Genomic DNA, 23,921 nt, shown 5'->3' on the forward strand with positions numbered 1-23,921 from the left:
TTTCTTCTTGATAAAATTTGATATTGTGCGAGTAGTGTTACGAATGTTAAGTGTCTTATATTATGGTGGCAGTGTGCGAAAATTTTAGGATAGTTTTATAGTATCAAAATTGATACAAAATTCCAAAAAGAAGATTTAAAAAAATCGAAATAGTGATAAATAATGCAGAAATATTATTAAATTAATATGATATTATTTAAAAATGCATATAAAAGTGCTCATTACGATATTTAGTTTCAAACAAAACAAATTCTTTTTTGATTTTTTTTAGTTGTTGATTCACAATATTGCAATAAATAGAGAAAAATTCGTATAATATTCGTAAAGTATTAATCATTTATAAATTATTCTTATTATATACCACAACTCCATAATTTTTATTAAGAAAATTAAATAACCAAAACATCTTAAACACTTGGCCTTATACAATATCAAATTTTGGAAAATTAAATTGTGTCTTTGAAAGAATTACTCTAATGAAACAGAACTATGAAAGAATATTGACTAAAATGAAACTTTGATACATCGAATTTTAGAAAACGCAACAGATCAACTTTCGTAAGATTCGCATAAATCGAGTTCTTAATGCCATAGATAAGCAAACGCGTTGCATAAACGCTGCCTGTAAATTTTGCTTTTACAGTCGATCTTGGAATATATCATTCTGTGCCACGTAACAGATTGAAGACACCGGTAGAATTTTTCATTACGTGATCGTTTTCACTCAAAAGATGTAACGAATTAATACAACTTTTATCGTATATTAATCTAAATAAATAAACGAATAAATAATCAATTAAATATCAGATACTGCATATTTTACAAATTGTATTGATTTATATTCGGAGGAGAAATAATAAAAATGATTTTTAATTTAAAAAAAATCATAGATATAAGATTAAATAATATAATTTGATAGAAAATTAATTGTTTGTGAATGAAATTAATAATTCAATAGAGAAATCTGCATGCTTTCGTTCACGTCGAAAATAAATTATTAAACGAATCCATTAATAATTGATCGAAAAATTTCCTAGATCCTAAATCAGAATCTGATGAACCTTTTTTCACTTTTGTTTCTTTTCATTGAGCATCTAAGATATCTTCCATTAACTTCCATTAAATTATTAAGCAACAACACTTTCTATACTCCTTATTAACATATCTAATAATAACTTCTCCTTTTTTTTTTTTTTTTTTACCATTAAGAGAAATTCGTATAATCTGTCAAAATAACTTCATTTATTCAATCAATGCGAAGCAAGCGTTCGTGTGTAAATAATTAAAGTGAAATGATGGAGATAAATAAATATATATATATATATATATATATATCACATTTCGATAAATTGCAATATTAATTTGTCAAAAAATTAACGATTTTTACGAAAAATATGAAATCCATCATTTCGATCGTTCTAATATCAACGTAGCAAGAAAAAAAATTGTACATTTGCTTATTGTTCGTTAATTATTGTGTCACGAATCCAACGTCAGTCGGTTGGAACTTGTTCAAAGTGGAACAAGGAAATATTATAATAACGGGCATTGTCATCAAATTGTCTTCCATCCTTTTGCAAACAACGTCTAGCGTTAAAATGGCAAAGAAAATTGTAGAGTAAGACTTTATTTCGTTTCTCTCGTTATAAAGTTGCGAAACTTCCCTCTTCCGGTCGATAATTCGATTTATCTTTTCCCGTTCCCGAGTCGATATCTAATAACGATAAACGCATTTAAACGAGACATTTAAAAAAATTCCTAGTTTTCTTCGCGAATTGATCCAATGTGAAACAGATCAGAATCGTGGATTTCTTTTTTTTTTTTTTTTTCTTAATTCACTTCATCATGTTAATTAAAACGCATATATGGAAATTAAATACAACTTCCTGTAAGTATACAAAATTAATTGCGACATTCTAATTTCACTAATCTAGTTTCTCTGTGGCGTTTCATTTAATGAGATAGGTATTTTCAATGAAATTTTTAAAATATCTAGTAATTGTTTAAGAAGAAATTTGTGTCAGCTTGATCAAAACATTGAATCATCGTCGCCAATCCAGGTGGAAAATCACGATTTTGACAAATTCATTAATTATCTTCAATTATATTCATTATTATATTCAACATAATTATATGTTTATTATATTTACAACGAGTGTCAAAAATGAGCACTTTGAAATATATATTTCAAAAACAATTTATAATTATTATTTTATGATACATACTCACTTTTAATTTTTATTGACAAATATTAAACTTGTGAAAAATACAATTATCGTCTATTACATTTGATTTAAAAAAAAATTTTATCGCAAAAAATGCAAAGAAAAATAAAAATGTAATAATAGGAAAATATGTAATTCCTTGGTTCAGATTCCGCCTGGATTTCCGGTGTTATACATTAGAACGATTGACTCGCTTTCTAGTCAATCGAGGCGGCTCCGTGAATTTTGCGAAAGGAGTCAGTGTTAAGAGCAAGGTAACGATCGAGAGAGCACGGTCCGTGCTAGTGTAATGTGAATTACATCTTTCTTTTTTTTGTGCGTATACTGTCGGCCAGTGTTACAGGAAGTGGTGCAGTCCGCATACTTAAAATAACCATCATACAGGGAGAAAGTGTTTCGTAACCTCAAGTACTCAAGGCATATCGAATTGGATGCAACTAAAAGGCAAGGTATGAGGAGGAAGATGATTCTGGTGATTTTAAGAAGGTCCAGTCAGACTCACCTCGATTGCGTAAGAACACTTTGAATATATGTACAAAAATGATCTGAAACAAAGGAAACGAAATTATGTTACTTTATGAAAGTTTCGCCTGCATCTTTAATATGTGTATATGTATATACAAAATGTTCTAGTTTAAAAATATTCGAAAAATGTTCCCATTTATTATTTTATTAAAGATATCCTGCAGATAATTGTAATAAGAATATAATAATAATATTATGATAACTGTATACAACTAAACACTAAAAAGAACATGAAAAGTGAAAAGAAAAGAAAGAACTTTATATTAAAAATAAGATATAATAGAAAATATAAAAATTCATTATAAATTTTTACTTTTAAAATTACTTTTCTAAAAAAAAAATCATAAAAAATTATTTATATATTAATTAATATTCTTTTAAAATAATTATTAATTCCTAATTATATATTTATTATATTCGTTCAATATGGATAAACTATTTCTGTTTGGTAAATAGCTCAAGATTTTTGCATAATATTGTATATTACAAGAATTTTTCATTTCTTAAAATATTTCTTGATTTCTCGTTTTGGCTCATTGCACGTGTCGATAAAAAAAAGGTTCATTTGCAATAGATTTGCAACGAAATCCTCTTCGTTGCATAACATTGTATTTCATACTTCATGGCATAGACAAAAACAGGATAAGACACGTTGACGAATGATGACGAAAGGAACAGAATTACAGTACGAATGGAGAAAGACGAAAAGAAAGAAAATGGTAACGGGTGTGTTGCAGCACATTTTGTATTTTCGATTGTCTGATCATTTACATAAGTATCGGCTGCAATCATCCCCACCGTCTCAAAACGTCTCTTCTGTCTCGTGAAAGTCATGTCGTCTGATCGATTTTGAGGGAAATATGTTTTGGTTAGTGTGCGACGAGAGAAAATGAGAAACGTGTCCAATGAAAGTCAAATGTTGGAACTGATCCAATACGTGGTATGTGGTATGCGACATAATCATAAACAGCTTGTTAATTGTTATTATTGGAACTGGAATTAAAAGCAATCGGCTCGGATCGAATCAACCTTATTATGAGACTCCTTTCTTTTTGGATATTGCGTATTATATAATTCATGGTTCCGAGGCGGAAGGGAAATCCGATATTTTATACATCCCAACAAGATATATACATTTATCTTTGTGTTTCGCAATGAACTTTACTTTCCAACGATATTGGAATATTGTTACATCATAGTACATATGGAGTAACCAAATTTTTATGTCAGTGATCCGATGATGAGTTCGTTGAACTGTAATATTTATTCATACTAGAGATACATATAATTTGATAGTATGAACAGTTAGTTTTAGATAATAAAATATAATTATATATTAGTTATAAATAATACAATAATATAACATAATTTTACATTAAAAAGTCTATAATACCGATGAAATTTACAAAAACTGTTATGAGTAAAATTTAATGTGATAATTAATCGATATAAATAATATTAATTTTAAAAATTTATATATCATTGTTGAAATGATCAATATTTTACAAGTGAAAATAAAAGACAGTGCTATTAGTGGATACTAAAGATAAAATTTCATAATTCTAACCTCTTTCGTGTATAAATGATAATTAGTTTAAATAAAAAGTTATTTTTATATAAAAAAAGATAAATATTAATATTTTTCTTTTTCAAAAAAGAGATAAATAGATCATTTAGGTTAATTAAAAATTAAAATTAAAATTAAGAAGAACTAATCGTAACATTTTCGTAATGATATAATGATAATAATAATTTCAATAGTTTATATTTCAATATTTTACGAATATAATGTGCACATATGTTATATAATATAATTTTATATAATATTCGTATATAATTTTCTATTATAGCTTTCAAGTGTAAATTTTATAGCTTTCGAATATAAATTTTAGTTTTAAAATTAATATAAAATTAATTATATGAACTATATTATATCAACAAAATGATAATTTAAAGAATCAATTATATTTAAAAATACGTGAAATTTCATAATTTATTTATAATCAAAAAATGAATTAAAAATCTGAAATTTTAAATGAATTTTATCCTTAAATTCCTTTACGCTTCATTACATTCCATTCATTCAATTCGTGTATCATTAGTATAGAAAAAAATTGCAGTTAGAATTAACATAGTAGTTCGTGCTAAAGATCCTATCGCTAATCGATTAGATGGAAACTAATTACTAATTAGTAAGTGTCAATTTTTATATGGTGACAGTCATATGTCATTGTACATTTAGAAAACGCATTTCTAGTTTTGCAATGGCATGCAATATTTAGTCATTGATTGCTGTAACAATTCTAAAGGAGAAATTGTTTACTGATCACATGCATGTATAAATCTATCCGCGTTTCTGCTTGCGCGGAATTCGAAACAAGATTCTAAAATGTCTCAAGGACGTCGCCATGTTACGACAGTATTGCAATGGAATGAAAAAATCGATGCGTTGAGATTACGAAATGTTAATATGATTCTTTGTAATGTAAATATATACTATTTTATTTTAATTCTCATTTTCAAAAATCGAATATTAATTTGGCACGAACATTAAACGATTAAAAATCTATTTTGTAATATTTTTTAAAATCTCACAGATATTAATATAATTCATAAAAGTAAGTGATACATTCATAAAAGATATATATATATAAGAAATAATATTTCTTATTGCAGTTCTTTTTCATAAATTATACAATTATAGTTATTACATGTTTTTCCATGAAAAATAATAAGATATAAATATGTATATGTTTCGCACCAACAAATATTATTATGTAACACTTTATAACAAAGTATTGTTAAATATAGTTATAAATAATAGAAAACTATTTCTTCTTTTTCTGTTTAACTGTAACCTCAGATTGTGGTTTTTGCCAATCTAAAGGTTTACGGCGATACATAGGCCATGGTGGTACTGTAATTATAGCTGCCAATACAAATCCTGCTCCTAATATGTACATTGTTTGCGAAAATTGCTGAATAACATATCCCCAAATTAATCCAACCACCTAAAAACAAAGACAGATATTAAATATTAGATTAAACATTCCAAAAGCCTACAATAAACATGAACATGTTTGAAGTATAATGTTACCCCAAATAATGTTATAATGACTCTTGACAAACTTTCTGATCGAGCTTGGCCATCATAGTCCTGCAAAAAAAAAATATATTTTTTACAAAACGTTTGTACGTATAAATATATATATAAATACATAGAAACACCTGTTACAGTAAAAAAACATAACCTATTACCAATTAAATGTTCTTTTAAAATATGTTAGGTTAGTTTTTTATTAATAATATTAGGATTAATTTATATACTTACCATATGCGTTGGAATAGATTTGATATATTGTATCCAAGAACTCATTATAACTAATTAAATTGACTTGCCGGTTGCTAAATAAATTTTTGTTTAGACGTGGATTATACGTAGCGCGAACGTGACGTTACATGCGCAGGCGCTTTTACGTTTTATCGGGGGCGCGAATGACGATGAATTTAAAAATAAAAAATAGAGAAGAATATATTATGATATTATAAATAAACACAAAATATTTATTTTGAATTAAAAATATTAATTATAATTTTATATACATATGAATTTTAGATTTTATAAAAATTTCTATGGAACATATATAATTTTATAAATATTATTTATTTCATTCATCTTATGAAATATAAAATATTCTCTTAAAACATATTTATATTATTGCAAAAATACTGAGTTTAGAAATATCATTCGTATCGATATTATATTTTTAAATTCTGATATTTCTTTATACATAAAATTTCTTATAACTAAACATTTCGTTTAAAAATAAATTTATTTATTCTTCAACTAATTATTTAATGTCAGAAATTTCTATTGGAATATTGCGTTGAAACATTCCTTTTTCTTAATTATATTATTATTATCTACAATTATCTATTCATCTCAAACATTACTATACTATATCTCAAACATTGCATTGCTTTATTTTCCGCTTTCTTTTTATTTTAATTGACACTTTTAATAAGATCCTTAATTGATCGATGAACACATGTAATCTTGACAATATTCTTTCTTGAGCAAGGTCCTAAAGTCTCTCTTTTCCTTTTTCGAAAAAATACAATTCTCCTCGATCTATCAGCCCAAATGCTTAGAAACAAGACAATGGAAATTCTCAATCAAACTTGTTAATTGAGTAGTTTTTCCCTGGGAACCATGAATGAAATTTGTCGCATACAATCGCGATTAGTATTCCCAATCAAAGCCTTGCGACAACAGTATCCTCGTACATTGAAGAGCTCCATGCTGGCATGGACGACGACTCGGTGTTACATTTTGCAAAATGCACAGCGTCAGCTACGGTGGGGAAGGCGGCGAACAGGCCGCTTTTGTATTCTAACAGGTTGCACTTTCTCATCATCTCGTATACAGGTCCTATGTTCAAAACATAATTCCGGAATACACATTATCGATCGAGAACCGTTTTCCGGTTCGGTTATGGAACCGGGGAAAATAGATTTTTGAAATAAATTCGAGAAATAAATATTTCTTCGAGTTTCATTGGATTTTATTATTTTACGAATAAACTTTTTTTTTTTCTTGAGATAATAGTAATATTTCAAATAATATTATATTTTAATAGCGATTCATCTTATTGAAACATAAGAAAAGTATAGTACTTTAAATAAATAGTCTTTAATTTTAACATTATTATATAATATTATCAGATTATAGATTTTTATGTAAATTCATATTTCCATTATCATAATTTTATTTTATTTTAAATTTTACATATTCATTGCGGTAAAATATTGAAATTTATTTAATCATTATAGAATATAGAATAAATTAAAATATATCACATTCAATCTGAATGTAAATAATAGATGATTCAAATATGAAATAAAATAATATTTATTTATAGAAATATTTCGTTTCTCTATCAATATTTTCTATTCAATATTTCTTATAATCTATTTCAAATTTTCTCCAGCTCTGGTTACGAAGTTTCACTTTTACTTACCAGAACATCCTGCCACGTAGACGGGTATATCAATTTCACAGTATTCGTTGATCAGATGTCCTAGGCTAGATGCACCTGCCAGATCTATGTGACTGAGAGCGCTAAGATCCAGTATTAGGGCCCTCAACTGTGACACAAGGAAATTAATTTTCGTTGGAAGTAGATTAGTAATTTTGTGGTTTCTAGATTATACAATATGAATATTAGCGATCATGATTATTCCCTTTTTGTCGATTTAAAAAATTTCTTTATTTTGATCTTGACTTCTTTTGCATTAGATTTCTATTTTAATGCACCCTCAAGATAATGACATTTGATTTTTCTTATATTTATTTTTAAAAAATTTTTAGTTACTCTTATTGTCGTGCTTAAAAAAGATTAGATTGCTAATTAAAGATTTAAAACTTTATCTGAGTTTTGTTACATAAATGATGTTTTACAGAGTTTTACACACTCCAAAAAAAATTTGATATTATCAAGCCTAAATTTGTTTTTAATATAAATTAGCATTGAGAAAATTCTTTTGCATACTTTGTTCAAAAACACTAAAGCTTAATGACTTATGATTTTATTATATTTATCATTTATGACACGTGAATTAAATTTTATTACTTTTACTAGAAAGATATGTGAATCCCCTAATATTTCATGGATCATATATTTAAAAAACCAAATAAATATGGAAATAATAATAGATAGATAATTGATTAATATAATATCCTGTATAAAATCTACTTACTCTGCAATAAAAAAAGAAAAAAAAAAAAAGAAACAAAGAATTAAACGATTCCATAAAAACATAATATCACAGAATTAAGAACATTACATATCAAAAGTTATACAATATTTTCAATACAATAGTAAAATAAAATATTATCAGGATACCTCTTACCTTCTTAACTTCCTTCAATTGATCGTGCTTAAAGCCTCCATTCGGCTCTTTTCTTGGTACTTGGCCGGCAACTTTGTACACTTCGTCGCGGAAGTGCTGTCGGCAAGCGAAATTCAAACTACCCGAGTAATGGAATATCCTTATGCCCGGCAACTCGACGGTCTATAAAATAAAATACGACTTCCGTATTAGCCGTATCCAATCGAAATTCGGCCTGCGTATTATCCATCTCGAGAAAAGGAATCGAAATAAATTCTCTTTGCTGTCTGATATTGATTTCTCACTTCAACCCATGATGAAATGGATATAATAAACAGAAGAACAAGAAAAAAAGATAGACTATCATTGTTCCGTACGCCTTTATATCTGTTGGTATCCAGATAAAGCTCGGTACCAGGCACTAGAGCGAGCGAACAGGTGTAAGGGTGAACGGAGAAGAAGATCAATTTGCCAACGCAGAACACGATCCCGATCAGGAGGCCGTACTCCACGTCCAACAGGATCACTGTCGTGAATGTCACGGCCCAAATGATCCCGTCAATCTTGTCCAGCTTCCAGAATCTTTTGAACTCTGTCACCTTCATCAGCATCCCCTTTAGAGCCACCACGATGATGCTGGCTAGAACGCACTGAGTCGAAGAAGATAATAAATATTTTAATATATTATTGAATTGCTTGAAATATATTCATGTATTATATATATATATATGTAAAACGTACAAGTGTCTAATTTTACCATTTAAAAAGTTGAGAAACAGAGATCCATAGTGTTTCATGATTTTCTTTCTATTTTATGAAATTTTCATTTGTTTGAACAGTTAAATTTTAATTTAATTAATGAGTTACCCGTGGAAGAGGCTCGAAGAAGGGGCCGATCCACAGTAAAACGCTAACCAGGATACCACAGGATATCAAGCTAGCCAGTTGAGTTCGTCCACCGACAGTTTGCTGAATCAGGGATCTAGAGAGCGAAGCTGTGAATGGCATGCAAGAGAAGAAGGATCCAACTAGATTTCCAATTCCCTAGAAGTGATTGAGAATAAATAGTTAATAAGAATAATTTATTTATTCTTATTTTAAATGAGTTTGCATTTTCTTTGACACCGACCGTGACATTGATTGTCTTACTACGTTAATTATAAAATGCCAACTTTCGTGGATCAAAGAGGGTCGACTTTGATGAATAAAAATGAATCTGTGGACTTGAATTATTTAATTCCTTCCTGTTGATTGTAATTCAACAAATGCATCATATTGTTTCGTATTTTAAACTATACGATATATTTGAAATTAATTTGAATTTAATTTCTTCGAATAGTCGAAACTAAACCAATCGATTAAGCTCTGAATATTACTTCTTCTCATGAATTCTAAAACTCTAATTCTAATTTTAACATTTTAATTTAAAGGTTTAAATTCTATTAAAGGTATAAAAATTTAAATTGAAATTATGATATTGACCTGTGCCATTAGTTCCTGATTCGAGTCCACTTCATAGCTCAACTTCTGCGCGAAAATGAGCGCCATGGACATGGATATGGTGTAAGATACCATGGTGATCACAAAGCTGTCTATCAGAATGTTCGGCACTAAGGATAATGGTGGCAAGGTTGGAACTGGTAAACTGAAACAAAAAAAAAAAAAAATTGAAGAGAAAGTTAGCTCGAGGACGTTTCAATGTAACGTGATACAAAAATGAACAATAAAACAGTTTCGAGAAACTTAATTACCCAACTGGTATGTCGCCAACTACTGCAATTCCATAAACGTCTGCAAGATTCAGGTAGACGGAGAGGACTGTGCCTATAACGACTACCAGCATTTCTATGGGGATTGGGAAGGGGCTGAGTTTTGCGAATCTTGGCTGTAAAATTTATAATTATAAAAATTAATATTTAATTATTCCATTTCAAAGTTGAAAGGCATTTTAGTTTGCGTAAAGAAAGTCTAACTTTTTCAATGTGTAATAAAAGATGCTTTTATTTTTTTTTTTTTTTTTTTTTTTTTTAGGGAAATATTTTAAAATGACCTTGAAGGCATTGTTGACGATGAGAATCAAAATGGTGGCGCAAGACACCAAGAAAGCGATCCCATTGATGGATGGAAAGTTGTTGAGCAAATCCACATAACTCTGAAACGATATTTAACAATTGCTTATATGCTATAAAATATTATTTTTTCAACTTAAATTTAAATATCAACATTAATTTCAAATTTGGACATTCGAAATTCAATATTACATTTACGTGCTGTAATTTCTTAGAGCTTTTAAAACAAAACTTATGTACCTACACGTGTGAAAACAAATGAAAGATTATATAAGTGATATTATTCATTGTTATATGTTTTAAAAGTTCAAACCCTTTATGTAAGTGCAATCAGTGAAAGTGCTATTAAATATAATAATATTATTTTTTGCTTATTGTTTGCAATCGTTAAAGAAACATCTAAGTGGTTAAAAATAACATATTTTATTTTGAAAAACTGCGGAATTACGATAACGGAAAACCTTGCGAATAATTTTTTATCAAATTGATTAACGAGTCAAAAAAATTACGAAGGTCTTCGATTTTATTAAAACGCTTTCTCTACAATTTACGTAATGTCGAGTTTGCTAAGTAAAAAACTATTAAATTTCTCGATTATTATTAATAAAATAATAAAATTATAATCAATTATACTTACATTGTTCAGAAGTTTGGAAACAGTAATATTTTTGCACGAAATAAAATATCTTTTGTAAATATTATAAAAATAATCGTTTATATTTAATAAATATTTATTGATACGCACAATTTATTTTGGATAAGGAAAAATTAATAAATAAAATGCTCAAAATTTGCTCAGAAATAATAAAAAATAAACGTTATTTTGACAAAATATGCAAAATATTTCACTTTATTTTACATTCATCTGAAATTTTGTCCTCGTATTCATTTCACTATCTTTTACTTGATAAACTTTGATTATAATAAATAAGTTTAATATATAGATGTCTTTAGATGTCTTTATTTGAAATTTTTTTATTGCTTTCAGACATGTTTAATTACTATTACATAATTTTTTTTTTTTTGATAAGGTAACAGATAATTATATCAGAATTCTAATTTCTAATTTCTCATTTTTTTTTTTTTCGAAAACTTAGGAAATAAATCAGTAACATTTCCGGTTTGCTTTTCTAGAGAATTAAAAAATAACGATCGTTACTGACTATCGTTTCGTTTCGCATAAAAAAGACATAGAATGTTGTGCGTGTACATTTGTCATTTCCTATTTGTTCCATATTTATTTCACGGAATTCGATTTTTATTTCTTATCTTTCGATCGGCAAATGAATAATGACAAGAAACTATTACAGACACCAAATATATGAAATACCAAACGAAATTTCTCCACTGACTTTCCAACAGTTGGAATATTGAAATGGAAAAACAAGTTTTCAAATAGTCTTCCGACAGAGAATTCTTGTAGTTCTTGATTGTTTTTATGCAGGAAATGAAAAATATTTTCATGGAAAATTGTACCAAGGATATGAACATTTCATCCTTCAGTTTTTAAAAGCCACCAAGATTTCTCTTTTCTTTTTTACTATATATGTTGTAATATATAATTACGTATCATTAAATTTAATAGTTATTAATAAATTAATATTTTACTACAAGTTTTTACTACATGACAAACTTTTCTCTCAGTTATTAATCTTTATTTAAATTCACATATTACTATTATTATTATAATAAATTTACCAAAATATCAAACATCAATAATACATATGTTTTCATGTGTATTTATATTATATAAAATTATATTAAATTATATAATCTATTTAATCCTTTTGAGATTTTTGTTTAATAATAAATTAAATGTTATCCAACGCGTTTTACAAAACTTACTTTGAAACATATTAATGTTCTTCTATAAATTCATAATAAAATATCTATATTTTTTTCATCATATTAAAACGATACTTGATAATATGATATAATTACTATGTATACAGAACACACAGTCATTATGGTGATAAAAAAATAAAAGAAGTTGTTTGACTATCATAGTGACTACAAACGGTGTTATCGGATGGAAAAATTTTAATCGACTCTTTCGTGAACGGTGTACTGATAGAGATATATATAAATAATATGAAATTAAAACAAAATTAAAAAAATTGACATTTAATCTAATTAGAGACTAATTGGAGAAATATCTAATCTAAATTATGATTACTGTTATGATGTGTTTAATATCAATTATTTAAAAAAAAAATTGTGAACTAAAATATTAAAAAGTATTGAAGATATTTATAATTTAACAAATATTAAAATTTATTATGTGATTACTCATTGAAAATAAAGTTTAATAAAATCATTTTTTTTTAAATAAAATTTAATCCTGTTTTTTTAAAAAGATTTAAGCACTTTTTAGGAATCGATTTAAGAAACATTAATCGAGTTAGGTATATTTGGAAATATTTAAAATTTGAAAAATGGAATAATTTTGTAATTTTAACTTTAATATACATATTTAATATACGTACAAAAAGTTGTTCGTATTTCTCGTTACTTAATTCGTTTAACTTCCTATATTACGTTAAAGAGAAAGTACATAAAGCTGTCGATGAATCAAACAATTGATCAATTAACTAAAGGTCATAACGATGTATCAGTTACGATTAATTTAATGATTTTATCTTCCTCAATAAATTTTGTTTGACTCTTGACTTTGAATCAACTTCCTATTTTCTCTTTATACATATGCCTTATTATACCTTATATTAAATATCATTATATTAAATTTCATTTATAAATTAGAACATATATTAAAGATTAATACTTACAAGGATTAATTTGAAAGGTCCCTTGCGCCTAGGAATATTCTTTAATCCTAACAAATCTTTCAGCTGTGACGTAAATACATGAACTGCTGCAGAAGTGATGAATCCACTCACCAAACTGTCCGCCAGAAGCGCTGCGATCACTCCCAATCGCAACAGATACATTATCAACTAAAAGTTCAAAAAAATTCATCCAAAATAAATAATTACCGATTAGGTTTAAGTTCAGGTTGATCAGGTGTATGGAAGATCGAAATGATTATACCTGAATCAAGGCCACGGTGAAAGTGACCGCAGTGGCAACTTGCACGGAAGAATATTGACTACTTGTTGAGGTTAGTAACTCGTTCTCTGTCGTAGAGTTTTTGTTTATTTGACCTTGAGTGCTGTAAGTTGCTACCACTTTTCCTGTCATCATGCATATCAATGCGAAAGTACCTTGACATTAAAAGTGTAGCGATTTTAATTAAGTTTGATGATGATATATAAAATTACAAAATCAATAAAGCAGGAAGTTAAAAAGAATATAAAAAGTTCAACAAGTCTGTAATGAATTGAATTGAAAAAATTTTCTGTATTAAAAGTTATAATAAGAAAAAAAAAAAAAATAAAAAATAGAAAAGTAAAAGAAATTTTTATTGCGTTACTTTTCCTATATATTCACTCATAAATATCAATAAAAATTTATAACATAGAAATAATCATTATTTTCGCATCATCAATAATTATTGGTGTATACCGATATTTTCAACAATTATCAACAATTATTTTACAGTAGAAAAAGATAATATTTATGTTAAATTATCCTAATTTTTGTACTTAAGCGAATTATCTTCGAATAGGCATATGTAATTAGTCATAAATTAAACAAAGAGTTCTAGGTATGCATTTCAATGAGATACGACTGGCTTTGTTAGTCAAACTTCCGTTATCTAGGCTAATAGACATGCATAATAACAATTCACGAAGCGGCATTATGACAATAAAAAATCAGTCGGATGCCATGCGGAATTGCGTGTCAATTTTTTTAAATTAACGTTGGAAAGTGAAGTTGAAATGAAAGTTAGAAGGAACTGGATGCGAGGAAGCGTCATGAAATTATGAGAATTGCTCACTGTGAGAAAATTATTTCCGGCTTTATTAAATTGGAGACTTCTATTATTGATATCTAAAAAAAAAAAAAAAAAAAAAAAAAGAAATATAAGAATCTTATTTGATAAATTATGTAAATTTACAAATTACATAATTAAAATAGCTATAAATATAGCTATAAATAGCTTCATCGAAATAGTAAATGTTGTAATAATTTAAAAACTCTTGAATAATAAAAATAGTGTATTTTTTTATAATTATTACTATATAATATTGTGGAAAAATTACTGAATATAAAAAATTGATACACAAAATGAACACTATCATCGACTGTAAGATCATGAAAAAAGAAAAAAATGAAGTCTAAAGCTTGCGCATTATTATGTAGTAAGTATTTACAATTATTATTAATATTATTTTGAATCGTTGAATCATTTAATTATGCTTGCTTACCCATAGAATTGTGCCTTGAGGTGCCGAGAAAGAGATAAACAAGAACCGGAAAGAATGCCATATAAATACCAATGATCGGTGGCACGTTACCCAATATTGCATACGCCATTCCTGCAATGTAATTAAAATCCTTATAATACCAATTTTAACGTTTTAATTCTTTTGAGAACTTTACTTATTTATTAATTAAAATAAAGTGGAAATATTTAAAAAGCAGATATACTATTTTAGTTTCGTATTAATAAAGATATTGATTGATTTATTTAAGATTTATTTAATTTAATAAAAGAAATATTGTAATTTTAATTTTATTTTACATCGATTAAAGAATGTAGAATTAAAAGTTTTAATCAAATATTTTATATAATCGTAAGCATATATTTTCATGATTAAGATAGATCTTTTGCAATTGTTGCATAAGTTGAAACATAATTTTATTTTATTAAAATAAATTTATATATATATATATATATACACATAATAATTAATATAGCCTCAGGTCAGATGTAGAAAACAATGACTTTTATATCTGCTATAGTATTCAATCGATTTTGATTTTAGATTTTATATTTAAATTCAATAATAAATTAATTAATATTTAATAAGAAAGAACAGATTCTTTCCAATGATTAAAATATTTAGATATCAAATTTCGAGAACATATTGTACATTTTTTGTGACAATTTCTGATCATATAATCATACAATGATACAATATAATGATACAATGATACAAATTATGATATATGATTATGATATTATGATATAGATTATCTTTTATGGAAAATTATAATTCAAATATATTTGTTTTATCAGTTGTACAAGTGCTTTTTTTTGTATATCATTCATGATTAGATTATGAAAATACTTTTTTATGTAAATATTTATTTTTAAAACAACTTTAAAAACAAGTGGAACTTACATAGATAAATATTATAATTAGTACTTTACTTAAAATACTTTTGTATAATTATATTTTTACATATTTAAGTCTTATATAAGTCTTATATATAAGCATTCATGTTCTACTGATGAATCAAACTTTTTACAAACATATTTACCTTGAGGAATATGCATCACTGCCACAGTAATTCCAGCAACAATATCACCTAATATATCATTCTTCCAATTGTACGTTGACAGCCAGTCAATAAGAGGTATAGTAGTCTTTAGAATTTTCATCGGCTTCATTTTCTTGCATCTAATCGAGATATTCTTCAAAACTGTAACATCGACGACTTATAAATATAGAACTTAAAATTTCATACAAAAATCTTATAAAAAATCTTTTTCCTGTTATTCAATGAGTAAGAAAAATCCGTTCTGATTCAATCACAAAAAATTTCTACTATTATTTCTTTCTTTAATACAACGTTTATTCCTAGTTTTCATTCTTTTTTCTTAGACAAAACGCATTTTATTGTTTAGATAATATGGATAATTATGGGTAATATCTAATACAAACAAATTATTATATATTTTGGTTTTATTGTTATTATTATATATTAGATTTACTCAGTTGGAAATCACTATCAAAATAATTATAAAATTTTTTCTAGATAGTTTTTGTTTATAGAGTGTCTCACTTTATTTTGATATTTTGGTTTTCATTAGTATTATTATTTATAACAAAGAATATTTCAATTAAAACATTCTGGTGTTATTAATTCTATTGTGAATGGATGTATAATGATTTGAAAGTCAATTTTATCTTTTTAAATGGAATTATATATTTTTTTTTATTATTTTAATTCATTCTCTATAAAAAATATTAATCCATATATGTTTAAAAATTACTGATTTACCAAATTTATCAAATATTTCAATTTGAATTTTGTAAAATTTATTGCATGAAAGATAAGGAAAACATAAAGAAATGAATATTATTTTGTCTCTCATGCAATAAATTTCAAGTTGAAATATTTGATGTATTAAAAAATATATAATTCTATTTTAAAAAATTATAAAAACAATGTTGACTTTCATGAAACTAAGAGAAGTTTTTTTTTAAAATAATTTGAATAGAATTTAAAACTTATAAAATCAAAACATTTTTACAGACATTTTGTTCAATAACATCAAAGAAATTCTTCATTATTGTAATAAATATTAGATATACTATTATTGAATAATATATAATAATAGTATATAATAATATTACCATAATATTAAATCATATAATGTTTAATGAAATGTTTCCTGTACAAATATTCTTTTAAACAAAATATATGTATAAGATATATATTGAACAAATATTTTTTTAAAAAAGAAAGTGAACTGTTTATTTCGATTTTTGACTATACATAATACTTACGTGCTTCATTCGGTTTGGCATATTTACACAAGTGATTAAGCTCGTCCTGTTGATAAACTGGTCTTCTCACCGTTATTTCAGGGTTGATCGTCGACATATCGTCGCTTTGATAGTCTGTAAAATATTTAATGTCTATTCAAACTTTATTTGCCTTGTTTTGAATTAAGGCGGGAAATTTTTCGATACTTTGTTTTATAGCGCGCGAAATTCGAAACTCGTTTAATGGAATGGAAAATTATTTGAGAAAAATAATTCGTATTATTGTGTTCAACAAGCGTATTGAGACAAAGTAAAGAAGATTCACAATATAAATGTTTGTCGATTTTATGTTTACTTAAAATTACATAGATATCTGCAGCATGCGAATCGCGTCACGTGACTTTTCGCACTTTCTTATTCGCGAATAATTAGTGAATATTTGTTTCGTATTATAGTTGAAAAATTTTTTAATCGATGTACAAAAATTTGAATATAAACTTTATAGTACATTCCAAGTTGTTTGAATCGTGATTAAATGTTCCATATATTAAGAATTTGATAATCAAGAATAAAAATTATTTAATATGAAATTTGAATATTAATTTTCTGATGTATTTTAAAATAAATGTTATTTGTATCCTTTGTATTAAACTTTCAATTAAGATTTTATAAGCTTTTTCATCGATATGTAAAAATTTGTTTAATTTATGATGTATTTGGAAATTTTTAAAGGTGGAAAGTTGATTGAATGATTGGAATATGCAAATTATACTTTTGTAAATAAAATTATATTAAAAGAAAGATTCATTCACTTGATAAATATTGTAACATTTAACTTTACTATCTTCAAATATTTTGTAAATATTAAATATAATACTATCTATTTATCATATCACTCATAATAATTATATATTTATTTATATATTTATTTATATATTTTTGTGGATTTTCCATAAATGCATGATAATAATTTAATGATCATCAAGAAAATTGAAAAGAGATTGTTGCACGTGTATTATTAGCTCCAACCTGTTTTTATATTACGTTAAAAATAATAAAAATAATAATTTATTACAAAATTCTAATATTCTATTTAAAACATTCAAACATAAAGTTCATATGCCAATTGAAAGATTTTAATAAGTACAAGTTCATGAAGTTCCACGAATTCTAAATTCGTTCGAGAATTCTAAGTTTGTTCGAAGTTAACATAGTTCATTTCAGACACCAAATAGTTAAGAGTTAAACAATTTAACGATATTCTATAAAGTTTTAGTTGTGATAAATTTAAAGTTTCAAAAAATTCTTATTTAAGAATTAAAAAAATTGTTGTTAGTCTGGACAATTATTAATTCTCGTTAGTTCATACTTTTCGATTAATTCTTATTAGTTTAAAAATTAAAAAAGTTCTTTTAGATACAAAATATAAAAAAGTTCTAATTGTTCTTCAATATTCTTTATTCTTAAGAATGTTATTGCCCTAGACTATCGATATTCTTATCGAAAATATAATATAATTTAATATATCGATAATATTATTAAGATATCGATAATAGATGAAAGTAAAAAAGTAATGTAAAATCCCTATTTTTTCTTATTCAAATTTATTATTAAAGATATTATTAATGATTATTTATGAATAAGCAATATTTCATTGATTGACATATTTTCAACATATTTTATTTTTAATATCGTTTAACTATTTTAATTTTCATTCAAAATATCGTTAAGATATTAACAATATAAATAAAAGTAACTTAAGTTAGTTGTAATATATTTTTTCGATAAAGTTTAATTTTATTTATTTTACAATTTATTACAAATAACATTTTTATAATGTCTTAATAATTATTATTAATTTTCAATAAAAAAATAGAAATACAATTTTTAATATTATCGATATATCGAAAATTATCAATAACATATCGATAAAGTATCAATAGTCACTATTGAATTATTAAAAATTTCAAGAATTTAAAAATACAAAATTTTTCGAAACTAAAAATCTTTAATAACTTTAACAATTTAAAAAAAGATTTTAAGATTTCTTAAGAATTTCGAATATTTCGAAAATTTTCGATTCTAATTTGAATTCCACGGTCGGTAATAAGCTTCAAACGAAACAATAGTATGACATATCGATAAAATCCCGTAAAAAACGACCTGTCATGATGATATCGAAGCGTAGTCCAGTTGGCACCGGTTCACTTTGAATTTAATAAAAGATCGTTGTTACGCACGATCGAACGTCGCGACGAATTCTAGTGAAAAAAGTGCGGATCGGCAGAAAATGGAAGCACCGATGATAAGTCAGTGGCACTGTCTATCGCTTACTAACGTATCGGACGTATAAGTAACGCACTCTTCGGCGCGTGTGCATTTTCCATTGGAATTCAGTCACGTGCCGGCTATCGGACTAAGAACCGTCTTTCGCGTATGCAGACGTGTATATAAGCAAACGAATATCAAGTCCATGGATGATACGCGTTATTCGACTGTGATAGTACGATTTGGTAGCGATTAAGATGTTTAATTGGGCCGATGTAATAGCGGAGTCGCAATAAGCTTGTTAGAAAGTGAAATTGATGCCTCTGTCTTGGAACGAAACTAGGTTTGATGAAATGGAATTGCGTCATCGTGTGTTTTAATCCTTATGATTCTATTTATAGTGTATTCGCGATGTTTCTCGCCATGTGGCCGATGTGAAGTCAAGTGTTGGGCGTTCGAATATAATGATAGAGTGTAATGATAGAGAAGATAGTTATGGATAATGGTTATGAATGAGATGAACGCGATTCGATAAAGTTTTGATCTGTATACAAGATGTCCGTACATTTAACTGATGGCACAACTGAGATGGATACTATTCTTGAATGTGTAGAATAAGTTAAAAAAAAAAAAAAAAAGAAAGAAAGAAGAAAAGAACATTTTTTTATTTGAAACTTCGTTTTTGAATTCAAGTGTGAGAATTTTCCAAATAAAATTGATTAATTCTTAATTGACATACGAATGAACTATCGAAAGATCGTTGAAATTAGAAGGTTATAAAATGAAACTTTGTCTTTGTATATTTTTTAAAAAATCAAAACGTACAAACAAAAAATTATATAATCGACAAATTTTTAAATTCGATTTTTTAGAAAATTGAATATTTAAATGAAAAAATATATATATTTTTATTTATTTTCATATATAAAATAATTTAATTTAATAATTTAATTTATTTGCTATTCTATTGGGAAAGAGTTAATTTCACTTATATTAAAAATTAAAAAATTTTTATATTTAATTTATTTGAAAACAAAATCTTAAATGAAAAAGTTATATTTTTTTTTCTTTTTTAATTTATTTTTACAATATAGAATCACTTTCAGCTGCATCATAGTTACATTTATAATAATGAGACTTTTAACAATAATTAAAATTTAAAAATCATAAAATGATTTGATAAAATTATAAATGTATGTAGAATAATCTTTCATTTTTGTGTTATCTAAAAAGAAATTCATATTATATATATATATATTTTAATGAAATTTATTTTTATTTATTTTGTGATTTTTTAAAGAAATAAAAAAGATAAGTAATTGTATAATAATTATAATGTTCAAATTATTGTTATTATTTTTTAATTATTTAATAATTAACTATTAAAAATAAAAAAATAATAAAATATCAAATTCATATATAAGATATATAAGATATTTAAAATTTACTAATTAAAGTTTTCTTTATAAGTTATAATTTCTGAAAATTATTTTTGAATATCAAATAAATAGATGATAAAATTTTATATATCAGTTTTTTATTAAAATTTATATGTATATATATCTTTTCTTTTGTATATGTAATATAATTAAATTTTAGTCAAAAAGCACATATTTATTACATAGCTAAAAATATTTTTTAAAGATTTTTGTAATTTTTTGTACAATGAACAAATTTGAAAATTGCTCTATTGTAAAAATAAAACATATCAAATTTTGTCATCTTTTATTATCTTATTATAGAAATAGATTGAAATAAATTAAATGAAAAACCAGTGCACTTGTAATTTGTTTCAGAAAAGAAATAAATATTAAATATTAATGATTTTCGAAAAATACATAACATGATTAATTATTTATGAAATATTTTTTAAATCGAAATTTATAATGTCTTCTGAATTTCAGTTCTTTTGGAGATATAAAGATATCCTGATAAATATTCATAATGAAGAAAATGATTAAATCTTATGTAAATATATTCACAATAACAATACAATAAATAATTTTTGATAATCGAATGATGATATCATGATATTTTATGAAATTACAAGCAATACAGATCCCAAAATTTCGATTTAAAAATATTTCATAAATTAATTATATGAACAATTAAACTTTATCTTATCATCAACTATCTTAAAAATTCATATTTTACATCAAAGATTGCGATAAAAAGTTAAATAATTCTTCGTTAAGGATATCATATCATTAAGATATTATCAAAATTTTTCATTACATTGATATATTTGCTTTCTTCTACAAATATTTTCAAAATTAAGAATCATAATGGTGTGCAAATGATGCAATAAATGATACAAATTATTTTAATGAATTCATATATTTATATTTAAGAAAATAATAATTTTCTATATTTTTATATTCTCTAATTTTAGTATCATGTAATTTTAAACTTTAATAAGTGATTTTAATAAGTTGAAATAACTTTTTATACATTATATATAAATACTTCTATATTATAAATTTAAAGTAACACAAAATTATAGCACAGTTTCATTTTCTATTGATTGAATTTACTATAATTTTCAAGTCATTTATAAAGAAAATTGCTTTAACACTAAAATTATCGCCAAAAATAATGTATTTTCAAATTTTTTTGAAATTATGAGTACGCGAACATTCTCATTTAAATTAAAATATTCAACATTAAGATATTTCTTTCAAAAAAAAAAAAAACCGTAATTCATGAGATGAGTTAATCGTTACATCACGCATTCTTTGTCGCGATCACGAGTTGTCGCTGCGTTCCAAAGTGTGTCGAAGCATGACGGTGTAAAGATCCGAAACGAGGTGAAACTTTCAAACAAAACGAGACGTCGCTTATCAACGATATAAAACGGATGCTTACCGACGATTTAAGCTTCTTATTCTCTCTCCTTAATCCACGTAATTTTCCACTTATCGATTACGAAAATGAGCTTAAACTCTTTAAAACGAGACGAGTCAACTCGTCTCATCGATCTATCGTTCGTTCTCCAATTCCAAAAGTTATCGATAAAAATTGAAAAAAGCATGTATAAAATCAATTATTTTAATCAATTTCATCGACGATTTCGATTTTTCTTTTCCTTTTTCAAGCATTGAAAGGATTAAAACGTTGATTTAAGAATGAAATGAAATATTACAACCGCGTATTAGGAAGGATGGAGCACCGTACGATCGATCTGTCGCCGTTAACTGAACTAAAATCGCGTTCTTGAGGGAGCAAGCATCAGCAACATTTCACTTCTGCCCGAGCACTGGTTTCTGTTTAATTTCGTTACGATTCGTTGGCGAGGACACGCAGTTGGTAAAGCCGAGGTGACATGGCGTTAAACAAGAGGAAGAATTTGGCGAGGAAACGTTCTGTTGACGCGTCGAGTCTCGACACGATTTATGGAACCGTCTCTTTCCTTATCTCATCTTTTTCTTCTTGATTTCACAATGGTCGGTTACAAGGAACGAGAAAGAACACGACATTCTGATTACGAATACTAATACTATTTGCAATGATTCCTTTTTCTAAAATGGATAGAAATTTATTTTTAAGTGGATATTTGAGAGATTCGGTGTATTGATTTTTCTGATTGAAATAATATGCATACAGTATTGCAATAGATAATGAATTTTACGAGTTTCCAAACAAATTGTATGAAATTTAAAATTTTTTAACTAGTCATTACACGAAGTGACTCAGAAGCATAAAATTGAGTAAATTCGTATCGGAAGAATGATATGAAAAAGATATTTGAATAACGTAATGCGATCGTATAATATACATGTAAATAGAGATAAATTAATATATGAAAAATGTTTAATTTTTATTACACAATATTTTCTTATTTCTTTATTAATACGTAAATAATATCTAATATATTAATATTAATAATAAAAATCATAAATTATATTAATGAAAATTCCAATAGTTTATTATTTTAATTTTAAAAAAATTTCGTACAATATCCATATATTATAATTCTTTAGTCAACATTGATATCACTTTGGGATTCTTTAATCTCAGATTTTATACATATTTTATACTGTATGAAATTAATTTGCTTGGAAAAGTTATCTGTCTTATTTGAAACGTTTATTTGATACAATCCATATTTCTCTAAAACATCTAAGTCAATTTGATAACGTGATATTTTAATTTAAACAATATATCAGGTTTTAACTCGATCTGATTTATCCTTTTTCTTTTCGAATTATTAAATTTATTTTTACTTTCTTCTCTACGTACAATTTGCATCGCATTTCCTCGAGTTACGAAAATTCTTCTTTTCATAATCTCCACACTTTAAGGCTTTTTTTATCTTTCGTTGG

General features: G+C 25.6%; 2 protein-coding genes and 2 long non-coding RNA genes across 7 annotated transcripts; 2 read left to right on the forward strand and 2 right to left on the reverse strand.

The window, feature by feature from the left end:
- The first annotated feature begins 1,735 nt into the window (after window positions 1-1,735).
- LOC147656899 (uncharacterized) lies at window positions 1,736-3,774 on the forward strand. The gene is made up of 3 exons (XR_015293468.1): window positions 1,736-1,888; window positions 2,374-2,479; window positions 2,569-3,774. It is a non-coding gene; the product is annotated as an uncharacterized LOC147656899 (long non-coding RNA).
- On the reverse strand, window positions 2,085-22,864 carry LOC100867090 (prestin). Of its 3 annotated transcripts, XM_086912743.1 has the most exons (15): window positions 19,495-19,754; window positions 17,353-17,466; window positions 16,100-16,261; window positions 15,040-15,150; window positions 13,760-13,932; window positions 13,498-13,665; window positions 10,693-10,794; window positions 10,394-10,527; window positions 10,125-10,287; window positions 9,510-9,686; window positions 9,020-9,292; window positions 8,664-8,825; window positions 7,772-7,898; window positions 2,728-2,770; window positions 2,085-2,662 (listed from the first exon to the last, which is right to left on the reverse strand). In XM_086912743.1, exons 1-15 carry the CDS (start codon window positions 19,499-19,501, stop codon window positions 2,638-2,640), a joined length of 1,941 nt encoding a protein of 646 aa, XP_086768869.1. In that variant the 5' UTR covers window positions 19,502-19,754; the 3' UTR covers window positions 2,085-2,637. The 3 variants fall into 3 exon arrangements, with proteins under 3 accessions (XP_086768869.1, XP_012341893.1, XP_012341891.1); XM_012486439.3 differs by lacking the exons at window positions 2,085-2,662; window positions 2,728-2,770; window positions 19,495-19,754 and adding exons at window positions 6,286-7,182; window positions 22,465-22,864; XM_012486437.3 differs by lacking the exons at window positions 2,085-2,662; window positions 2,728-2,770 and adding an exon at window positions 6,286-7,182.
- Spase12 (Signal peptidase complex subunit Spase12) lies at window positions 5,396-6,247 on the reverse strand. The gene is made up of 3 exons (XM_003693562.4): window positions 6,082-6,247; window positions 5,848-5,907; window positions 5,396-5,761 (listed from the first exon to the last, which is right to left on the reverse strand). Exons 1-3 carry the CDS (start codon window positions 6,124-6,126, stop codon window positions 5,579-5,581), a joined length of 288 nt encoding a protein of 95 aa, XP_003693610.1. The 5' UTR covers window positions 6,127-6,247; the 3' UTR covers window positions 5,396-5,578.
- Window positions 13,615-15,301, forward strand: LOC105735421 (uncharacterized). Of its 2 annotated transcripts, none has more exons than XR_001112058.3 (3): window positions 13,615-13,829; window positions 14,368-14,973; window positions 15,046-15,301. It is a non-coding gene; the product is annotated as an uncharacterized LOC105735421 (long non-coding RNA). The 2 variants fall into 2 exon arrangements; XR_015293467.1 differs by having other exon boundaries at window positions 13,622-13,829; window positions 14,337-14,973.
- Window positions 22,865-23,921: the final 1,057 nt, after the last annotated feature.

Source organism: Apis florea, unplaced genomic scaffold, assembly GCF_048593485.1.
Source record: "Apis florea isolate Af1SG1 unplaced genomic scaffold, ASM4859348v1 contig_3493_pilon, whole genome shotgun sequence".
NCBI lineage: Eukaryota > Metazoa > Arthropoda > Insecta > Hymenoptera > Apidae > Apis > Apis florea.

Bases quoted from the DNA above. Each gene is read 5' to 3' on its own strand.
- LOC100867090 (XM_012486437.3), bottom strand. The intron at 10,795-13,497 runs GTAAGTATTAAT...ATATCGTTTCAG, and splicing joins GACCTTTCAAATTAATCCTT to AGTTATGTGGATTTGCTCAA. The intron at 9,687-10,124 runs GTCAATATCATA...AATCACTTCTAG, and splicing joins ATCAGGAACTAATGGCACAG to GGAATTGGAAATCTAGTTGG.
- Spase12 (XM_003693562.4), bottom strand. From the start codon at position 6,126: ATGAGTTCTTGGATACAATATATCAAATCTATTCCAACGCATATG. The intron at 5,908-6,081 runs GTAAGTATATAA...TTTTTTTTGCAG, and splicing joins AATCTATTCCAACGCATATG to GACTATGATGGCCAAGCTCG. The intron at 5,762-5,847 runs GTAACATTATAC...CTTTGTTTTTAG, and splicing joins TCATTATAACATTATTTGGG to GTGGTTGGATTAATTTGGGG.